The sequence below is a fragment of the Amphiprion ocellaris genome, chromosome 19 (assembly GCF_022539595.1).
Source record: "Amphiprion ocellaris isolate individual 3 ecotype Okinawa chromosome 19, ASM2253959v1, whole genome shotgun sequence".
NCBI classification, from domain to species: domain Eukaryota; kingdom Metazoa; phylum Chordata; class Actinopteri; family Pomacentridae; genus Amphiprion; species Amphiprion ocellaris.
The window spans coordinates 22978509-22996163 of NC_072784.1; the positions used below are offsets into that span (position 1 = coordinate 22978509).

General features: G+C 37.3%; 2 protein-coding genes across 3 annotated transcripts; one reads left to right on the plus strand and one right to left on the minus strand.

The window, feature by feature from the left end:
• The first annotated feature begins 179 nt into the window (after window positions 1-179).
• Window positions 180-14624, plus strand: LOC111579431 (guanine nucleotide-binding protein G(o) subunit alpha-like). 2 transcript variants are annotated; one of them, XM_023286725.2, is made up of 10 exons: window positions 180-302; window positions 1078-1213; window positions 1285-1376; window positions 1460-1552; window positions 1982-2142; window positions 5570-5698; window positions 9626-9755; window positions 9881-9952; window positions 12925-13012; window positions 14245-14624. In XM_023286725.2, the coding sequence occupies exons 1-10, from the start codon at window positions 237-239 to the stop codon at window positions 14430-14432; spliced, it is 1155 nt and encodes a 384-aa protein (XP_023142493.1). In that variant the 5' UTR covers window positions 180-236; the 3' UTR covers window positions 14433-14624. The 2 variants fall into 2 exon arrangements, with proteins under 2 accessions (XP_023142493.1, XP_023142496.1); XM_023286728.2 differs by lacking the exon at window positions 12925-13012.
• Window positions 14625-14828: 204 nt separating this feature from the next.
• On the minus strand, window positions 14829-16453 carry LOC111579448 (neuropeptide B-like). Its single transcript, XM_023286745.3, has 2 exons — window positions 15847-16453; window positions 14829-15226 (listed from the first exon to the last, which is right to left on the minus strand). The coding sequence occupies exons 1-2, from the start codon at window positions 16102-16104 to the stop codon at window positions 15098-15100; spliced, it is 387 nt and encodes a 128-aa protein (XP_023142513.1). The 5' UTR covers window positions 16105-16453; the 3' UTR covers window positions 14829-15097.
• Between the last annotated feature and the right edge of the window lie 1202 nt (window positions 16454-17655).

Here is a 17655-nt window from a genome sequence, read left to right on the forward strand (position 1 = left end):
ATGATAATGATTCCACTGAATGTATCTTCTTTGTTTTCAAATATCTACACACATCAATACACTTGTTAAAACAAAGACTTTTATTTTGAACGAAATGCATTTGTCCATTCCTATGTGTCCCTGAATGCATCTTTAATTCTGAAAAAACACCTGCACACCTGCCTCTAATTAAGCAAATTAGCTCAAAAACACTTCACCTGACTTGTTTGCAGTTTCTTCTGGGAATCAACCGACACATGGGCGTGAAGAGCCACAAGAGAGGGATGTTTTGTTGTCCAAATATACTGACATCCCCTCTGCAGGTAGTACAGTCATTGATTTGTTTAATTCATTTTGATTAATCCTAAAAAATGAAGCAATACCAAAAAGTAAAAATCTAAAAATCAAAAAATCTGTGCAGGATTTTTGAACTACTGGGTGTAACGCAACCAAAATGTGACAATGGTACATATGAGGTTTTGGAATTTTTGGACACAGTTTTAGTATTAAGTCCCTTTTGATTCCTGGAATAGTACAACTTTTGGGATTGTTTATAAATAATTTTTAGACATGATCTGAACGTTTGTTGTTTGGCACTCAAAAAGTCTTCTTCAACGCATCTTAGTTTACAAACTCAAACAGTATTTACATTGCAGGAAAAATTAGCTCTGGATCTAAGTTAAACAAAAATATAGACAAAGCGTGCAACTGACATGCCTGACAATCAGTCCTGGTCCTGTTTCTGAAAACTTTACCAATTTTGTCAAATTCTTCAGATTTGAACAACATTATGCAAGTCAGCATCAACGGCCTCATTAGCTGTGTCGCAGATGTGTGGCTTGTTATTTCTGGTCTATGACCCAACACTTGATCTGCTAATTATGATTTCCAATATAATGCATACTTGGTGGTTTCATGATGTCTATTCTGTTGTAGAGATACTTACTCGCCTATGTTTAAAAAATAATTAATAGAATGCATTTCTGTTTGTTCAGTTCATAGAATGCATTTCTATTTGTTCAGATTCTTAACGGTTCATACTTTACTATAGTCCCTTAGCACCCAAGTTAAAAGTAAAAACTGAATTTGTTTCCTCAGATCTGCATGGGAACCTGCCTTCCCCACGAGATCACAGAGGAGAATAAAAAAGCCAAAATTCAGAACTCTAAAATAGAACAGGACCTTAGTGAACACGCCAGGGCTGAGAAGAATGTGGTCAAAATACTCATGCTTGGTAAGTTTATTTTGTTTCACACCAGCATTGGCATTTCTAGCTGAAATAATTGGTTTTCTTTGTGTTTTCAGGAACTGCGGAGAGTGGAAAGAGTACAATAGTCAAACAGATAAAGATAATTCACAGTGATGGCTTCTCCATACAGGAGCTCATGAGTTTCAAGGTAATGGACACTGACTACCAACTTTATCTCATCTTAATAATGAAATCTTTCTGGAAGCACATTGGATAAAATGTTTTTCTCAGCCAGCAGTACTCGATAACCTCTTGACATCTATGAAGATTGTTCTACAAGGAATGGGAATGTTGAGGATTAACCTCGCAAACATGAAGAATAAGGTCAGATGCTGTCACTTGTATTGCAACCCCTCTTTATTACACTAGATGTCAGTCTTTATCTGAATATGGCACAGAATCCGCACAGATGACTTACATAATTACTTAATCGAACAAGGGAAGTATCCACTGTGATCCCATCTTAGTCTTGTTTGTTGATAACACAGATCAATGCAATATGAGCAGGTTGTGGCACAATTTCAAATCTTTCTTGTCCTCAGAATTCAGATAACATATCCAGATGCAGACATTGAAGTGCCAATTGAGTGCAAATATGAGTGCTGAACATTACAAAATGATCCATTTATACCCTCAGGTGCAGGGTCAGTGCATTACAGATAGATTTTGGCGACAAACCATTGCATTCAATCTCTTTAAAACAAACAAAAAAAACCAAAACTGAAATCCATGTTTTATATTTTGTCCCTACAGATGCATGCCCAGTCCATCCTCTCCTGCAGCCAGTGTCTGGGCGACGACCAGGACCTGCTTCCCTTTGTGGCTCATGCATTCTGTTCTCTCTGGGCCGACCAAGGGGTTCGAGCAGCCGCAGCCAGAGGCTACGAGTTTGAGCTGAATGACTCTGCGCTCTAGTGAGTAGATGGGCCTCAAGTGATTTGCGTTGCACACCACCCCCAATTACGACTGATGGTGGAAATGTCAAGGGAAATTGCCCAGTAAGAAGGCTGTCATCACATCTTGTCAATGCAGAGCACCAGTAAAGGGACTGCTGAGAATAACTCGTCCTCAGGAAATGATTTCCCTGACATTTGTGAAAGGGGAGGCTTAATTGGGAGCACGTTAAAAACAGCACTGTTTGCAGATATCCAGGAAGGTGGGAATTAGGGTGGAGCAGATAAAACAAACATAAAGAGTCAGTTATTTAGTTTAATGAGCAGCCAAATAACATACATGTGATGCCATAGACTGAGGAGACATGAAGTTGAGGTTATGTTGAATCAGTAGCAATATAATTGAACTGTATTTTCTAAGCGACACACGTGATTGCAAATTATGAAGCAGACATTTTTAGAATGCAGCTAGTGTGTTTTCATCACATCCACAAGTGGGAATTTCTTTTATTTATGTGGACAGAACTTGGTTTTTCAAATCTCTGTCCTTTAGAAATGCAGTTGTGCCCTTTTAAATGGTTCATTACCAAAAAAAAGTAACCTGTACAGTGTCATGAAATCGTGCCTCACTGCTCTGGCGCATAATCTGAGAGTGTTGCATCATTAGCTCAAGTGGGCCTCGTTACACACATTTCAATAAATGTCATTATTATTTAGCACTGCAAGTTTAATGCAAATGCAATCATGAAAAATCACCCCGACACATGTTACACTTCTTGACGCAGGCTTGGGTGATAGATTAACTGCTAAAATATTCTTGTGGACAGCTTGCTAAATTTAGTTCACATCATGCTTTTTTTTTTTTTTTTTTTTTAAAAAGAAAAAAATGCTAGAAAATGGTGGTGTTGTGCTTGAGAACATGAAGCTGACATGTTTATTTGCGTCATATGGATGGACTGGAGTACATGTCTTGAAGTACCTTAATTATGTGTCTATCCAAATAACACACATGAGGGGGGTACAACTATTAAAACCCCTTCAGACAAAATTCATTTCAGTTTATGATCACGGTGATGAAACGTTTAATAGCTTTCATGATGGTGTCAACCAAAAAAAAAAAAAAGTCAACATTCTGGGCATTATACATGCAGACCTTATTAAAGCAGACCAGTTTCATTGGATTGCAGTGGATTTCACTCACACACAAGGGAAACTATGGCAGTCATATCAACATTTGCACCAGCTGCTAGTGTTTACAATGTTCATCAGTAAGAGGATTCTGGGAAATGTATGATTAAAAATGAACATGTTCGCTTTGAAACAGATATTGAAAACTAACACTTAATATTTATCAAGAAAATCCTCTCAGTAAAGCAAAAATCAAGCGGCAACTAAATGATTGTCATGCCTCTCTAAAGCTATTTGTTGCTCATATTAAGATGCCTTTTGGTTTTATGAGTCATTCAATGCTTAAATGTCTGAATTACTTTGGAACAACAGTGGTGAGGTTTGCATATAGACTTTAAAGTGAACGTGTGAGTATCTTTTAAAATCTTTTGAAGTTGAATAAATGGAGTGAATAGAATTTCTTATCTCCGAGGCAACAGAGACGAGGTCTGTCGAGATAAAAATGTACTCCAGGTAGCCAGATTGAGAAAGATGGAGTTGTGACAGCTTCATTATTGGAACTCAATAAAGTTGGAGGCAGGAGGATGATCTGAAGCTTGGCCAGCTCTTTTTCAGCGTGCTCGCTCTGCAGGACCTCACATTGATTTTTCCCTCCAGAAATGTTGGATTAGACTGTGTCGTGACGTTCGTAACTTCCCCATGGCCTGGAGACATCTGGATGTGTAAAATTACTTCTCTGACATTAGCGTTGCCATGACCTGAAGTGTTAATGTTGCAAAAGGGACGTTTGCAGTTACAGGAACTTAACTATCAAGTTTGTGTATTAAATGTGTGCTTTAAAAATCCACTCTAATTAAAACACTAGCTTCTAATAAAGACGATAAGTAAAACTAATTCACTTATTTTGAGAGGTGTCACATTTTGAAATGGAAATCAGTAGCGGAAGATTGTGTGGAAATGCTATGTGTTTTAACATGAATATTAAAGTATGGTTGAGCAGAAAAAAGTATAAAGTAGTTTCAGAGCAATTAAAGGGTAGCAGATATTAATTTATGCACACTGCTTAGATTTGGTTGTGTAAATTCTTCACGGATATACAAAAGATCCATAGAACTGGTTTTGCAAGATATGCTTTAGACATTTCTATAGCTAGTATGAATTTACCCTTAGATTAATCTAATGCAACCTAGACAGTTTCACAAAAACACAATGACTATTCTCAGTTGAAAAACATTCTACTTTTAGACTAGAACGAAGAGTGATGTTTCAATTCTGACAATCAGTGATGTCAGCTGACCAGTGGTATTCAATAACCTAAAAAATATATTCTGACATGTTAACAAAAATGCAAATTTTGTTAACATTTTTTTTTTCTTTTGACGGCTGAATATTTTCATGAAGCAAACACTTTTTGCTCAACTGGATGAAATTTAACACTTTGACACAGTTTCACAATTTAAACATTAGTTGGACCTTAACTTTAGTCAAAGGTCTAAACTGCTCCCAGGACATATCTCACTCTGAAATAACTGAAACATTTTCACCTTCACAGTTATTGATCATGTGAAATGACCGTGGAAAATAGTGTGTCTCTGCAGTCTATGACAAACTTGCAGCTGATGTTGCAGGTGAAGATATCCATTCTTTATTATGTACACCTCTGGCGTACTTTAAACCCTGTGATGCTGAGACTGCTGTCCAAACCTATTGCGGTTTGTTTTGTTTGTAACAATATGACTTTCTGTCCTGCATCCCCCCCAAAAAAACAAAAACCCTGAAATAACGGTCTGCATCTTTTTTCCTTTAAGATTGGACAATTTCTCAAGAAAATTATGTTAAACCAACAAGTTAGGTAAGAAAATCTGCTTTTCCTCTGCAATCAAAACTATTTTCAATTACAACTTCCTTAGTAATTGGTTACACAGACACAAGCTCTTCAGTTTATTACTTGTAAAAGTTAGGTTGTTCTAACAAGAATTTCAACATTATTAAAAATTTTTTTGTTAAGTGTTATGTACTTCTTTACTAAATTTATGGACACAAGTTTTATAATTGTTGTAACACAATACAATTAAACGGTATCCCAATATGTGCCATTTAAAATGGTTGTGCCAATGAGTAATAGAATGTTCCTGCCATTACAAAGAGGCCCCCCCACCCACCCAAAAAAAAAAAAGCCAAAACACCAGCTATATGGCTTTCATTTGGTATTTTTTCTGTAAAAGATTCGTTAAAAACTCAGAAATGTGACAAAAGCAGCAATAAAATAGGTATCTGATCATAGAGTTGATGACATCTATTGTTCTCTTCTTCCCTCCAGTTTCTTTGAGAACATAAGTCGAATCATCAAACCAAACTACATCCCCACAGAGACGGATGTCCTGAGAGTCAGAGTGAGGACCTGTGGAATCATTGAGACGCAGTTTCAAGTTAATGAAATTATGTTGCGGTAAGATTGACCTAAATTAAATCCCGCAGACCAGCTGTACACAGATTTTTTTTAAAAAAATAACAAAAAACAGCGCCTCTAATGGCAACATAACGTTAGGTATTGAGTTCATAAAGGTAGACACTAATGGTTCATAGAGGGCTACTGAAGGCCTCCAAAAAATAGTTTCTATTTATTGTTGGTGACAATTAAATTCTTCTGTATGCACAGTTAATATTAAAACAATATTTCAAAGAGGGAGAATTGAACTCTTTGTATGTTTTATCTAAATAGTCAAGCTGTTCCTTTGAAACACTTTCCCAATTCCAATCAGGAAATCTTGGTCATAAATGAGATATTAAATCTGGAAGTAACACTGAATCATCAACGCTGCATAAAAGAAAGACAGACTAAATAAATGTACACAAAACACTCAAGGTGTATTACAAACCTCATGCTGGAGACCACATAAACCATAATGAATGTGTTTCATTATGCGCTTGTAGATACGCGAGATATGCAATATGCGTAATAAAACTGGTTGACGGGAATCTTGAAGTTGCTGGTTTAAAGGCACTTTTAAAAGTTTCTGGCAGCACTGATGATATAGAGAAAGCTTTAATGATTTGTTTCATTGTATATTTTCCCAGCATGTGCATAAACGTGCATGCATGTCATTAGCACACTGGTTTAGGTTAGATATGTTTGTCATTAGCTTGTATATGGTGGTTTTGGAGTTGTTAAATGATTTAATTTCTCAGCTTTGCTCGTTCTTTATTGCATGGTTGAATAGTTTAAAAGCCAAGAATGGTGAGAAAGTGACAGAATACAGTAAAGGTTTTCAGATTTGAAGTGGGGACATCAATGAAAGTGTCAAACACCACAGTCAATAATTTCACATATTTTTACATACAACATTGTACTTAACAGAAAAAGTACACCTTATACTCTCCTTAATGCAAATTTCTCAACTCTTTAAGCTGATGTTCACGAAATCTGATAGCGTCTAAGAATGTAAGGAAGTAATATTAAAACTAAATTAAAATGTAATATCACTGCATAATAAATGGGTGAATAAATGACTAACTTATGTGTAAACTTGAACAAAGTCCTGGCATTAACATGTTGCTGTCTTTGACGTCAGCTTGTTGAGACTCTGGAGACTCTGTCAAACTCTTGAGAGGCTCCTAACGAAAGCCTCTGAGCTGACGGAGGCATGAGTCAGACATGAAATATTGATGGCTTCACTCCGCCTGGTTACTCCAGGAATATTTACACATATGTGGAGAAAGCATAGCAACGAATCACCAAAATCCCACGTCCCTTTCTTATTTGAGCTGTTGTTTTCAGAGTAACCATACATTCATGATGCTCCCTGCCTGCTACTCCTGTGCTTTGTGGCAGCATTCAGTGTGTGGGTCATAAGAAACAGAATCCATACAGACCAGGATTTCATGAATACTGCATACACTGTAGCTTCCTCTGGGATTGCAACAACATCCTGCCTTTTCTGATATATAAATAAAAGTTGGTAATGAACAACTTGGTATCAGATTTCAAGAAAAATTACTTGAAAAAAATGTATTGCTATTTGTAGTTGCAACAACTGGACAAGAAATGGACCAAATCTGTGCAACAGATAACTTTATGTTCTTATGTTGTTTCCTGCATTAGAAGATATTTTTGCCATCCTGAATGGTGTTTCTGTTGCTCTAAATCAGTGACTAAAACCAACCCAGAATCACTGAATTTACTTTAAAAAAAAACAAAAAACAAACAAACAAAAAAAAAACTTTAATATGAGTTGCATCAATTTTTAGGTCAGACCCTGTTTTTTTATTACGCAAGACGAGCCATAATAGCCTTTTTGCTGTCGTGAGCGATGATTTTCTTGTCTCCACTATATAAACTACTGCTGTCAAATGGTGCGGTTAATGCTTATTGTCCCCCAGCTTGTTAGAACTGACTCTTGACCCAGAGGAGAAATGCTTCATTGCCGTTTCACATGAGTACCGCAATCATGCACCTGGAGACTCTCTGGTCCAAATGGGAACTCATTGCCTGTGTCACCAAGACCCTCACTTTCACTTGATCATATGTTGAAACAGACTGGCCCAATATCTTCTACTACTACTGCTACTGCTACTACTAATACTACTGCTACTACTACTACTAATACTACTGCTACTACTACTGCCACTACTACTACGACTACTACTACAATAACAATACAACAATAACAACAACAATACTAATACTAATCTATGGTTCAGTTAACGCTCAACACCAAATTATTTTGGCGACAAATTTCGGTCAGGAATACTTTATTTACTCTGTTTATTATACCTCAAGGTTTCTGCAGCAGAAAATCTTGCTACTCTAGATTTGTTAGCCATGTTTCACTGCAAAAAAAAGAAATGGATAATTACAATAAAATCAAAGCTTATAATGTTAAAAATTCAATTTTATTTATACAGCACCAATTTAAGTTCAAATTGTCTCAAGACGCTTTACAGAACCCATATACCTGAACCCCCAGAGCAAGCCTTAAGGAGACAGTGGCAAGAGAAAAACTCTGTTTTAACGTGAAGAAACCTTGAGCAGAACTCGGATCTTTATATGAGGGGACCCATCTGCCGCTGGCCACATCTTTTGGAGTCATAAATGACCCCACCCAAAAAAATAATAAAAATAGAAGACCAAAAAATTCATGGTAGAAAACATTTTTCAAATTTAATATGACAGTGGCACATATAAGCATATGGCTGTACAGTCAGTCACTTTAAGGCCGACCAAATGTCTTCACCGCTTTTTCTACAGCAGGGTCTCTCAAACCAATTACTCAAAGGTCCACATCTTATTTTTATCTAAGATCAGAGGTTGCAATACAATTGGCGATGATGAAATATGTTTAATTAGCAACACATAAGCAGATTTAAAAAATATAAAGTTTTCAGTGCTTGATATACATATTTTTTCTGTCAAATAATAAATTGATATATGATCATTTTTGTTGATTTAAATGCAGTAAAATAAATAGTGTCATTTTATGGTCAAACATTGTAAAGCAACAAAATATTTATAAAAAATACATTATTGATATGGACATCAGTTACAGGTTTGGCCTATTTTTTGTTTTTGGGTTAACATGTAAATGGATACATGAATACTTTTTTCTGCAATTTTGATACTTATTTTCTGAAATTTAAGAAAAAATGAGAAAACCTGTGTAACAATAGATTGCTCAAAAAAATCAAAGCAAAAATTTGTTTGAAAGAAACTTTCATGTTTTTAGTGTGTGTAGTAGAAAAAATCAAGACTCCTTCTGTATCTGATTTTGGAGCTGACGGAAAATTCTCTGTAGTAGCGTCAGTGCATGAACTCGACAGCAACAATGCATGACAGTTTCTATAGCAGTTAATGTCGCCATAACAACAGCAATGGGAAGATAAGCTACATTAAAAACAGATTTACCTGGGGACAGGATTACTGTGCATAATCTCCAGCTACACAGGATATTCATCACTAACTTTTTATTGATCAATCCAAGTTTTATTAAAAGTTGCTTGGGTTGTGTTCATAACAGAAGGTATGCTTTGGATCCAGATTGATTTGCTGTTCAGGCTGGATGTGGACTGGGATCCAGACTTTTAGAAGCCCTGTTCTAGATTTTGAATACTGCTGAAGAGCATGTTGTTGTCTTACTTTATTTCTTTTTAAAGCTACTTGTAATTTGCGTTAAACCATTTCTATATCTCAATTTAAAAAGCAATCAGTCAGGGGTGAGTGAAGTAAAAAGCACTTTTTTTTTTTTTTTTTTTAAAAGATATTGGTCATTTCTGGCCATTAAACATGGAGAATAATGTGCACAAATTGCTTTTATCTCTGTGCTTCTCAGCCTCCAGTTTTGCTGCATAAATCTTGAAGTTTTATTTTGCCTGTTGACAGGTTGTACGATGTCGGGGGCCAGCGAAGTGAGAGGAGGAAGTGGCTGAGCTGCTTTGACTGTATTCAAGTTGTGTTGTTTGTTGTGGCCCTCAGCACCTATGATATGACACTGTTGGATGTTCCATCAGTGGTACGTTGTAAAAAACTTTTCATATAAATCAAATATAATGCTCTTTTTATTTTTTCACCACTTAAACCAGACTCGTTTGTCATAAACTTCATCTGCATTATCTTCCACTTTTTATATATCATTAGAATCGGCTGCAGGAAAGTCTAGAACTCTTTTCATCAATCTGCACAAACACAGTCTTCCAGAAAACCTCCCTGGTAAGTTTATCTGCAGTTCTGTCTCACTGAGATTTTAATTCTGAATATACACTATCGGTCAAAAGTTTTAGAACACTACAGTTTTTCCATTTTTTAAAAAAAATTGGAAATATACATGTTAATGTCTCATTGTACTCTGAAATTAAAGCATAGAACAAATAAACAAATTAAGTTTTAAAAAATCTATTTAGAAACCAAAATGTAATTGAGACTTTTGACTCATCAAAAGAACCACCTTTGGCAGATACAACTGCTGAACACACTTGTGGCATTCTTTCTACAATGGAAATCAAATATTCTTCAGAAAATTCTTCCCAACTCTGTTGCAGAAGTTCCCATAAGTGTGTGGTTCTTGTAGGTTGCTTTGCTTTCACTCTTCTGTCCAGTTCTTCCCAAACCAGCTTTGTGGAGTTTAAGTCTGGAGACTGTGCTGCCACTGCATGTTTTCAAGTTTACCATCATCTTCTTTTTTTCCTAAGGTAGTTCTGGCATAGCTTGGACTTGTGTTTTGGGTCATTATCTTGCTGTAGGATGAACCCCTGACCAACTAGGAACATACCAGAGGGTACTGCATGGTGCTGCAGAATGCTGTGGTAGCTGTTTTGGTTCAGGGTATCTCACTCTGTACAAGTCATCGACCCTGGATCCAGAAAAACAGCCCCAGACCATCATGCTTCCTGCTCCCTGTTTGACAGTTGATGTCACACACTGAGGAACCGTCTTTTCTCCTACTCAACAGCGTACAAAAATCCTGTGTGATGAACCAAAGATTTCAACTTTTGATTCATCTGTCCATAATACTTTCTTCCAGTCTTCAGTAGTCCATTGGTGTTGTTTCATGGCCCAGGCAAGTCTCTTCTTCTTATTCTGACATCTTAGCAATGATTTTCTTGCTGCAACTCAACCTGTAAAACCTGCAAGTCCAAGTCTTCTCTTTAGAGTTGAAATTGAGACTTCTTACTACGACCACTAGCAAGTTGTGCTTGAAGCTGTTGTCCTGTGAGCCACCTATCACGCAAGCTCTTGGCTCTCATAAACTTGTCTCTTATTCTGTTCTGGCTTTGGGTCTTCCAGAGCTGCTCTTGTCAGAGTTTCCTTCAGTTTGAATGTCTTTTGATGGTGAAGAAAACTGTATTCAGTGACACCTTGACTTTCTTCACAATTTCTCTGTAGGAAAGACCTACATTTTTAAGCATAATGCTGGTCTGTCTCTCTTCTATTAATTGCCTTTTCCTCACCATTTTTTATAGTGTCACACTACTTTCTGCAGTACAATACTCTTCAGAAAAATGCTTTGAAGGGTGTGGTGCCACGGTGTGTTTCAACACTACTTTTATGCTGACAGAGGGGGTTGTAAGTAATCAAGAAAAGTTGGGACACCTGTAGGATTTGGTAGCACCACTTTTTAAGGCTTGATCAGCCTCCATTGCTGCAGAACAACTTTAAGTTGTTAACCCATTTCTTGTTCCCTGAAAAGGGCCTTTTGGTATAATTCTGATGTGTACATTTTTTCAGTTTCATGTAACCGTACCTTTTTTTAAAGGTAGGTTGACAAAAGCAAAAAAAAAGTCCATTGGAAAAAAGTGATAAAGCAGAGGTAACAGTGAGGTGAGGAGGACCTGTTCTTTGTGTTTGTGAGCGAAGTGAAGTGATGAATGACACACGCTTGCATGTTTTTTTCTCACAAATTCTATTGTGTGTTATTCTTTGTCGATAGATACCTACCTACCTACCTACCTCTGGCAGTTCACCACTTACTTTTGTACCATTTCAAACTATTCATTGGACTTGAACTACTTGAATGTCAATTAAAAAAATGAAAAAATTGTGGTGTTCTAAAACTTTTGACCGGTACTGCACACCAAGGAATCACTTTATACTGGTGTTTTTATGGCCTCTGACTGTCAGCTATGTGTTTTAACAAAGCTCATCCAAATATGCGTAGGTAACTGACGCACTCAGTGGCTCTTTTGATAATTCATTCCAAGCAAACAGGGCACATCTGAGACTGTGATTGCGTCTGACATACATAATTAGCATAGAAAATTGAGATGTAGGTGATTTCTGTTTAGTAAGTTGTCTGCAAACATTGTTTATAAGCCACTGTAATGAGATTGTTTTTGTTCTGTCTGAGAACATGTGGGACTGTTTATATGGCCATGAATCACTCATTTCAGTCAGTATCTTTATTTAATTAACTCAAGGCATTTAGGGTTAAATGTTATCTTCCAGCCATGTCCTTTTCAATCATTTAAATGTGCTATTTGTCTTTTCAGTGCTGAGTAGCCAATTGTTTTTCTGTTGGTGGCTTGAAGTGAATCGATAGAGTTGGTTTGGAAATGGCAGAGCTCCTGTGAGGGCTTCAGAATATTTTTAATACACTAATGCAAACTCCACCTTTCAGTTCATGCACAAAGCCACTGATTAGTCTGAAACACGTTTAGTGTATTTGTCTGTTTTGGCCCTGAAGATGTGCAATGCAATGTTGTGAATGCTTTCTGCAGAACAGGATACTTGTTTTTGAGTTTCCCTTGGGAGTGTCCAGATTTGTATGCCAACATCTTTTACATTCTGACCTGGCTCTTCCCTACCTTAATGCATCCCATGTTGTATGAATGAATGAATGCAGAGAGTGTATTGGGATGCTTTAAGCATTTAACAACAGTGTGGAGATTGTTATTCATGAGGCTGATGCTGTCTTTTCTTCCTTGGGAACTTGAATGCATAATGGTATGAACAGTGATTGAAACAGCCTGTCACAATACTGCTGATGTTACGGGTACATGGTGATGAAATAAATACCATTTAAGGTTCAGATAACAACAATAATCAACCATAAGTGGATGGAAAACTTAATATACAATTATGTTTCTGCAGATATTTGATGCATTTTAGACCTATGACTCATGTTGTTAGAGGCTGCGCTGAGTTCACTCTTTTAGCTTCCACATGTATTTATTTCTCCCCAACAGATTCTGTTTATGAACAAAACTGACCTTTTCCGGGAGAAGATTCTACATTCTGGGAGACACTTGAGATTTTACCTTTCTAGCTATAAAGGTACAAAAGAGAATTATTTTGCATTGGTTTTCATGTGTAAAAATATGAACACATGTATTTTATGAAATTCTGTCTATTGTTTATAACATACAAGAATAAGTACTTGCAGTTCCAACGCACAGCGTCTCTACAACAGAATGACTGTCACAAAACCACCAAGTACTATTTTGGAAATGTATAATGGACAGATGGCGAGTGGGGTCATAAACTAACAATTACAAATCAGTAATGAGTCACATGTCTGTCTAGAGCATCACATGGCTGATTATCTATTTTATTATGTCTGAAATTATGTTTTTTTTTTTTTTTGGAAGAATGGTCTAGATGTAAATTTTCTGGTGCTTGGCTACAAGACTGACGGACATGTTAGCATTCAGCCTGCCAATAGCCCATTTTCATGTTTCTCTTGTTATCTATGGTATTATGTCATTTGGTTGAAGTGACATTTTAGATGGACTTCTATAGCCACTGGTCAAGTATGTGCTGTGCTTGTGTACTGGTCAAACGATCTGATCATTCTCCTTTAAAGTCACACGTGGCTAGGATGTAGATTAACTTGTGGTTGAAAATGTGTCCCCAGTAAAACCTTTTTGTGGGAAATTTACTAAACTAAACCCTTTTCTAACAATAGAAATCAGATTTTTTTTTTTTCTCTGAGAATAGACCATTTGCATGTTGCATATGCAATTTTGCTCAATGTATCTTTCAGGCCAGTTAAACGGAGCCCAAATGGTTATTAAAACAAAAAGGCTCTCTTCGGACCTTGGAATGTTCCATTTATATTTTACTTGTGCCAGTGTTAGTTTCCGATGCTAAACCTGAGAAAATGTGTTTACTGTGAACGCTGAATACTACCGTTTTTGCTCAGCTTTTATTATTTTACACTCAAAGATGGTGAAATGGATTAAAAAAAATCCCCATGGTCCTCAAGGAGTTGGTGTATTTCTTTTCAGCAGATGAACCACTGCATCCTCCCTATTGGTTTTGCAATCAGAATTCCTGACAGTATGCCCATATAGTCTTGTTTAAATAAATGTAGTCATTCCTCCTCACTGGATTTTAGTCATACATATTTCAGGTTATTTCACATGAACCGGATGGTAAACTCTGTTGCCGCATTTGGGCATTGAGAGAGAAAACCATTAATATGTCAGAACCTGGACAGATTCTTTGTAGTTTACGCTGTTCCTTGAACCAGCATGTTGTGATGTTCCTTCTCCTGTCCTGTCTAGGAGCAGATTGCGATGTGGATGCTGCAGCCCATCACATCACTGCCATGTTCTCCACATGCAGCGGCCCTGGCAAGCCCGTGTACCACCACTACACCACCGCCACAGACACCGACAACATACAGCTGGCCTTCCACATGGTCAATGACCAGATTATCAAGGAGAACCTGGCAGCCGTCCAGCTGCTGTGAAATTCTCCTGCAGACTCTTTAAATTGTGTTTTTAGTCATTCATTTCTTTAAGTTTTTATCACAGCTGTTTTTTTCTATGTGAAAATGCCTTAATCGTTTAAAATTAATTGTTCAACTGGCTAATAAGTTATGGATTTTCAAGCTGTGCAATTTCCTTTTATTTTAAATCATTTTAAATAAAATATTTGTGGAAAAGCATGCATGGTGATTTTGAATCGGTTTGTTCAGCTCTCCTTCCCCTTTCAGCATGTTAACTACAACTTTGGCAAAATGCAAAGTTCTCTTGATTTTAATCTTTCTTTGACACATTTAAATCCTTTTAAGGGTCAAATGACGCTTCAAATTAATTTGATTTGATTGATTTTAGTTTAGAAAAAAAAGACGGACCATGATGTGTTTTTCATTATTCTGTTTCAACAAGGGCTGCAATATGATTAGTTTATTAATGAAAATTCAGATCATATATGTACATTCAAACATTACTTTTACAGCTTCAAGTTTTATGACAGGTCTGTCATAAGATCAATAAGCTGGATGAAATGGTACATGGAAAAATAGCATCTTCCATCTAGTGCAACGCCTGTGTTAAGTTACATGTACAGTTTTTAAAATTGTCAATTCAAGAAGTAGGCTTCATCATCCAGTCCAGCTGTCGGCTTCACAGCTCAGTCTCTTGCACAGTCTGAGGAGTCCAGGGAGAGGAAGACATCGGCTTTGCACTTAAATGAACCCTTGATTTCCTGGATGAGTTCACAGCTCTGCAGATCTGGTGTAATATCTTTGATGCAGACGGGCTATTTGGAGAGAAAAAGACAAATGATGACATTACATGAGAGCATATAACCTTTAAAATGCTGTACACAGAGCATGAGATTAAAGCTTTTTATTAGCACAACAAATGCTCTTTTATGGTTCTTTTTCATTTATCACACTATATCTACAACAGTGGAGGGTTCTGTAGAGAACATTTACTATACTCATAACTTCTAGTTATCTGCATTTTAGAAAATATTTTTTGCTTCTTTCTCTTTAATATCTTATAAAGACACACACACACACACACACACACACACATATATATATATATATATATATATGATGGTCACAGTTTCCTTTTCTTTTGCAAAATGAAAAGTGGAAAATGCATATTTTTATGATCATTACCGTGCTGACAAAGAAGGTAAACACCACTGGAAACAATCAAAAACTGGCAACAGTTTACTATCATAAATTCAGTAATATCACTTGTTTTTAGCAACCTGTGCCTTCCGACATGCCAAACACTACCTTGAAAGGTAGAAAAGAAATTAGATTTTCTTTTTCTTTCTTTCTTTCTTTTTAAATATCTGATTGCATTGTGTGGTTTCATATGTAATGCATAAATCCATAGTGGTAAAAATCGATGACCACTGACCACCGTCTTCAAGATGGAATTGTGCGAAGTTAAGTCAGAAAACACGCTGTTGCTGGCTGTCTCTCCGCTGTCGGACGGCTGAGGCTCCTCTCTCCTCACGTACGGTGACCTCCGGATCCCGGACAACAAACCGGACGCTCTGCCCACCGAATAGTAGCTTGGACCGGCCACTTGCTTGTACCATGCGTCCGTCGGACTGCAAGCGACCAGTACGGAGATCACTACAATGAGGAAAGCGAGTTTCGAGGGCATCTCCATGTCGAGCGATGAGACTTTGGTCTTGCGCACTTTTTCCCTCCTTGTTGCCACTGCTCACTGCTTGCATCCTCGTTTCCTGACTCCCTTCTTATAGGGACCCCGTGATCATCCCTCCAGCTTCGTCAACGAAAACTGCCCCACTGAGGGTGATCACACACACGCTGGTGAGAAATCCCACTTGGCCCGCTTTGTGCGTCTGGAGAGGTTTGCTTGAAATGTATACATTTTCAGTCCTTAAGTATTGATGCCAGTGGCGTGCACAGATATACATCAGGTGGTGCAAGAACACCTGCCCTTTACCCTCAGTATCAAGTAGGTGCCCTCTGTGTTTCAACTTTTTTTTTTTTTTTTTTTTTGTTAAATTAAACTTCAGACGCACACACAGAGCCACACACACACACACACACACACACACACACACACACACACACACACACACACACACACACACACACACACGACCCGTGCCATGCCGTGCCGTGCCGCGACTCGCCCCGCCCCATCTCGTAACGTGAACACGAGGAGCGGACACGCGCGTGGCAGCAGCTGCACATCCCATATAGACTGTAGCCTCCAACCAGGTAACACGTAAATGAATCAGGTGTATTGTTCATAAGCCTCAGTTGCCACACGATGCATTTATTTGTCTCTGTTGTGAAGTAGCCTGTCTCATGCAACGCTAAACAACCGTGACTAAATTAGTCAACTGCCCGCCTGCTTAACAAGCTCGACGCTACCCATAATAATCAATTAATCGATATAACGTGACAACGATGACCACACAACCAATGTTACTTGGTGAATTGATGCAGCATATGATCAATATACTATAGCTGAATATTTAGATTGTGTAGGTTTATTATTAGGTAGAGGAAACACTTGCTGTGACGTATTTGCTGAATGAAAAAAAAGAAAAAGTAGCTTTCTGCCTTGTTGTAGCCTAATGTCCGGAATCAGTCTTGTTATTGTCTTGTTATTGTCGATCTCTTTTAATTTACCAATTGCAGCATGCCCAAAAGGGAAAGGATCAAGAGAGACAAAGAAAGGGAGCTACAGCAGGCTGCCCAGGGAAGCAACTCTCTGCTCTCCTGGATTAAAAAAAAAAAAAAACATCTAAGGAGGATGAGGAGACAGATCATGATCATGAACGTCAGAGTCAACATCAGAGTCATGTTAACTGTTTAGGGCCTTTTCCTCTAATTTTACAGAGATATCTTAAAAGCTGTTCCTGATTTATTTTGTCAACACAAAGTGATTTGATGGAACTAAATCAGGCAATAGGCTGTATTAGCAAAATTTATTATTTTGTACGAACCATGATTTACTTCTACATAACAACACTTGCAGTAATTTTTTGTTTACATTGATATGCTATTTTTAAAACTCTGACTTTTATTGACCCTTTGTGTGTTAGTATTAAGATGTTAAAATAAATGCTGTTACAGAAAATGTGTTCCTGATTTTTTTTTATTTTTTTTCAAATCTCACATTGTTATATCAAGGCAGCCAGTGGTTCTACACGCCGCACAAGGTGCCCTTTATTCCCACGGA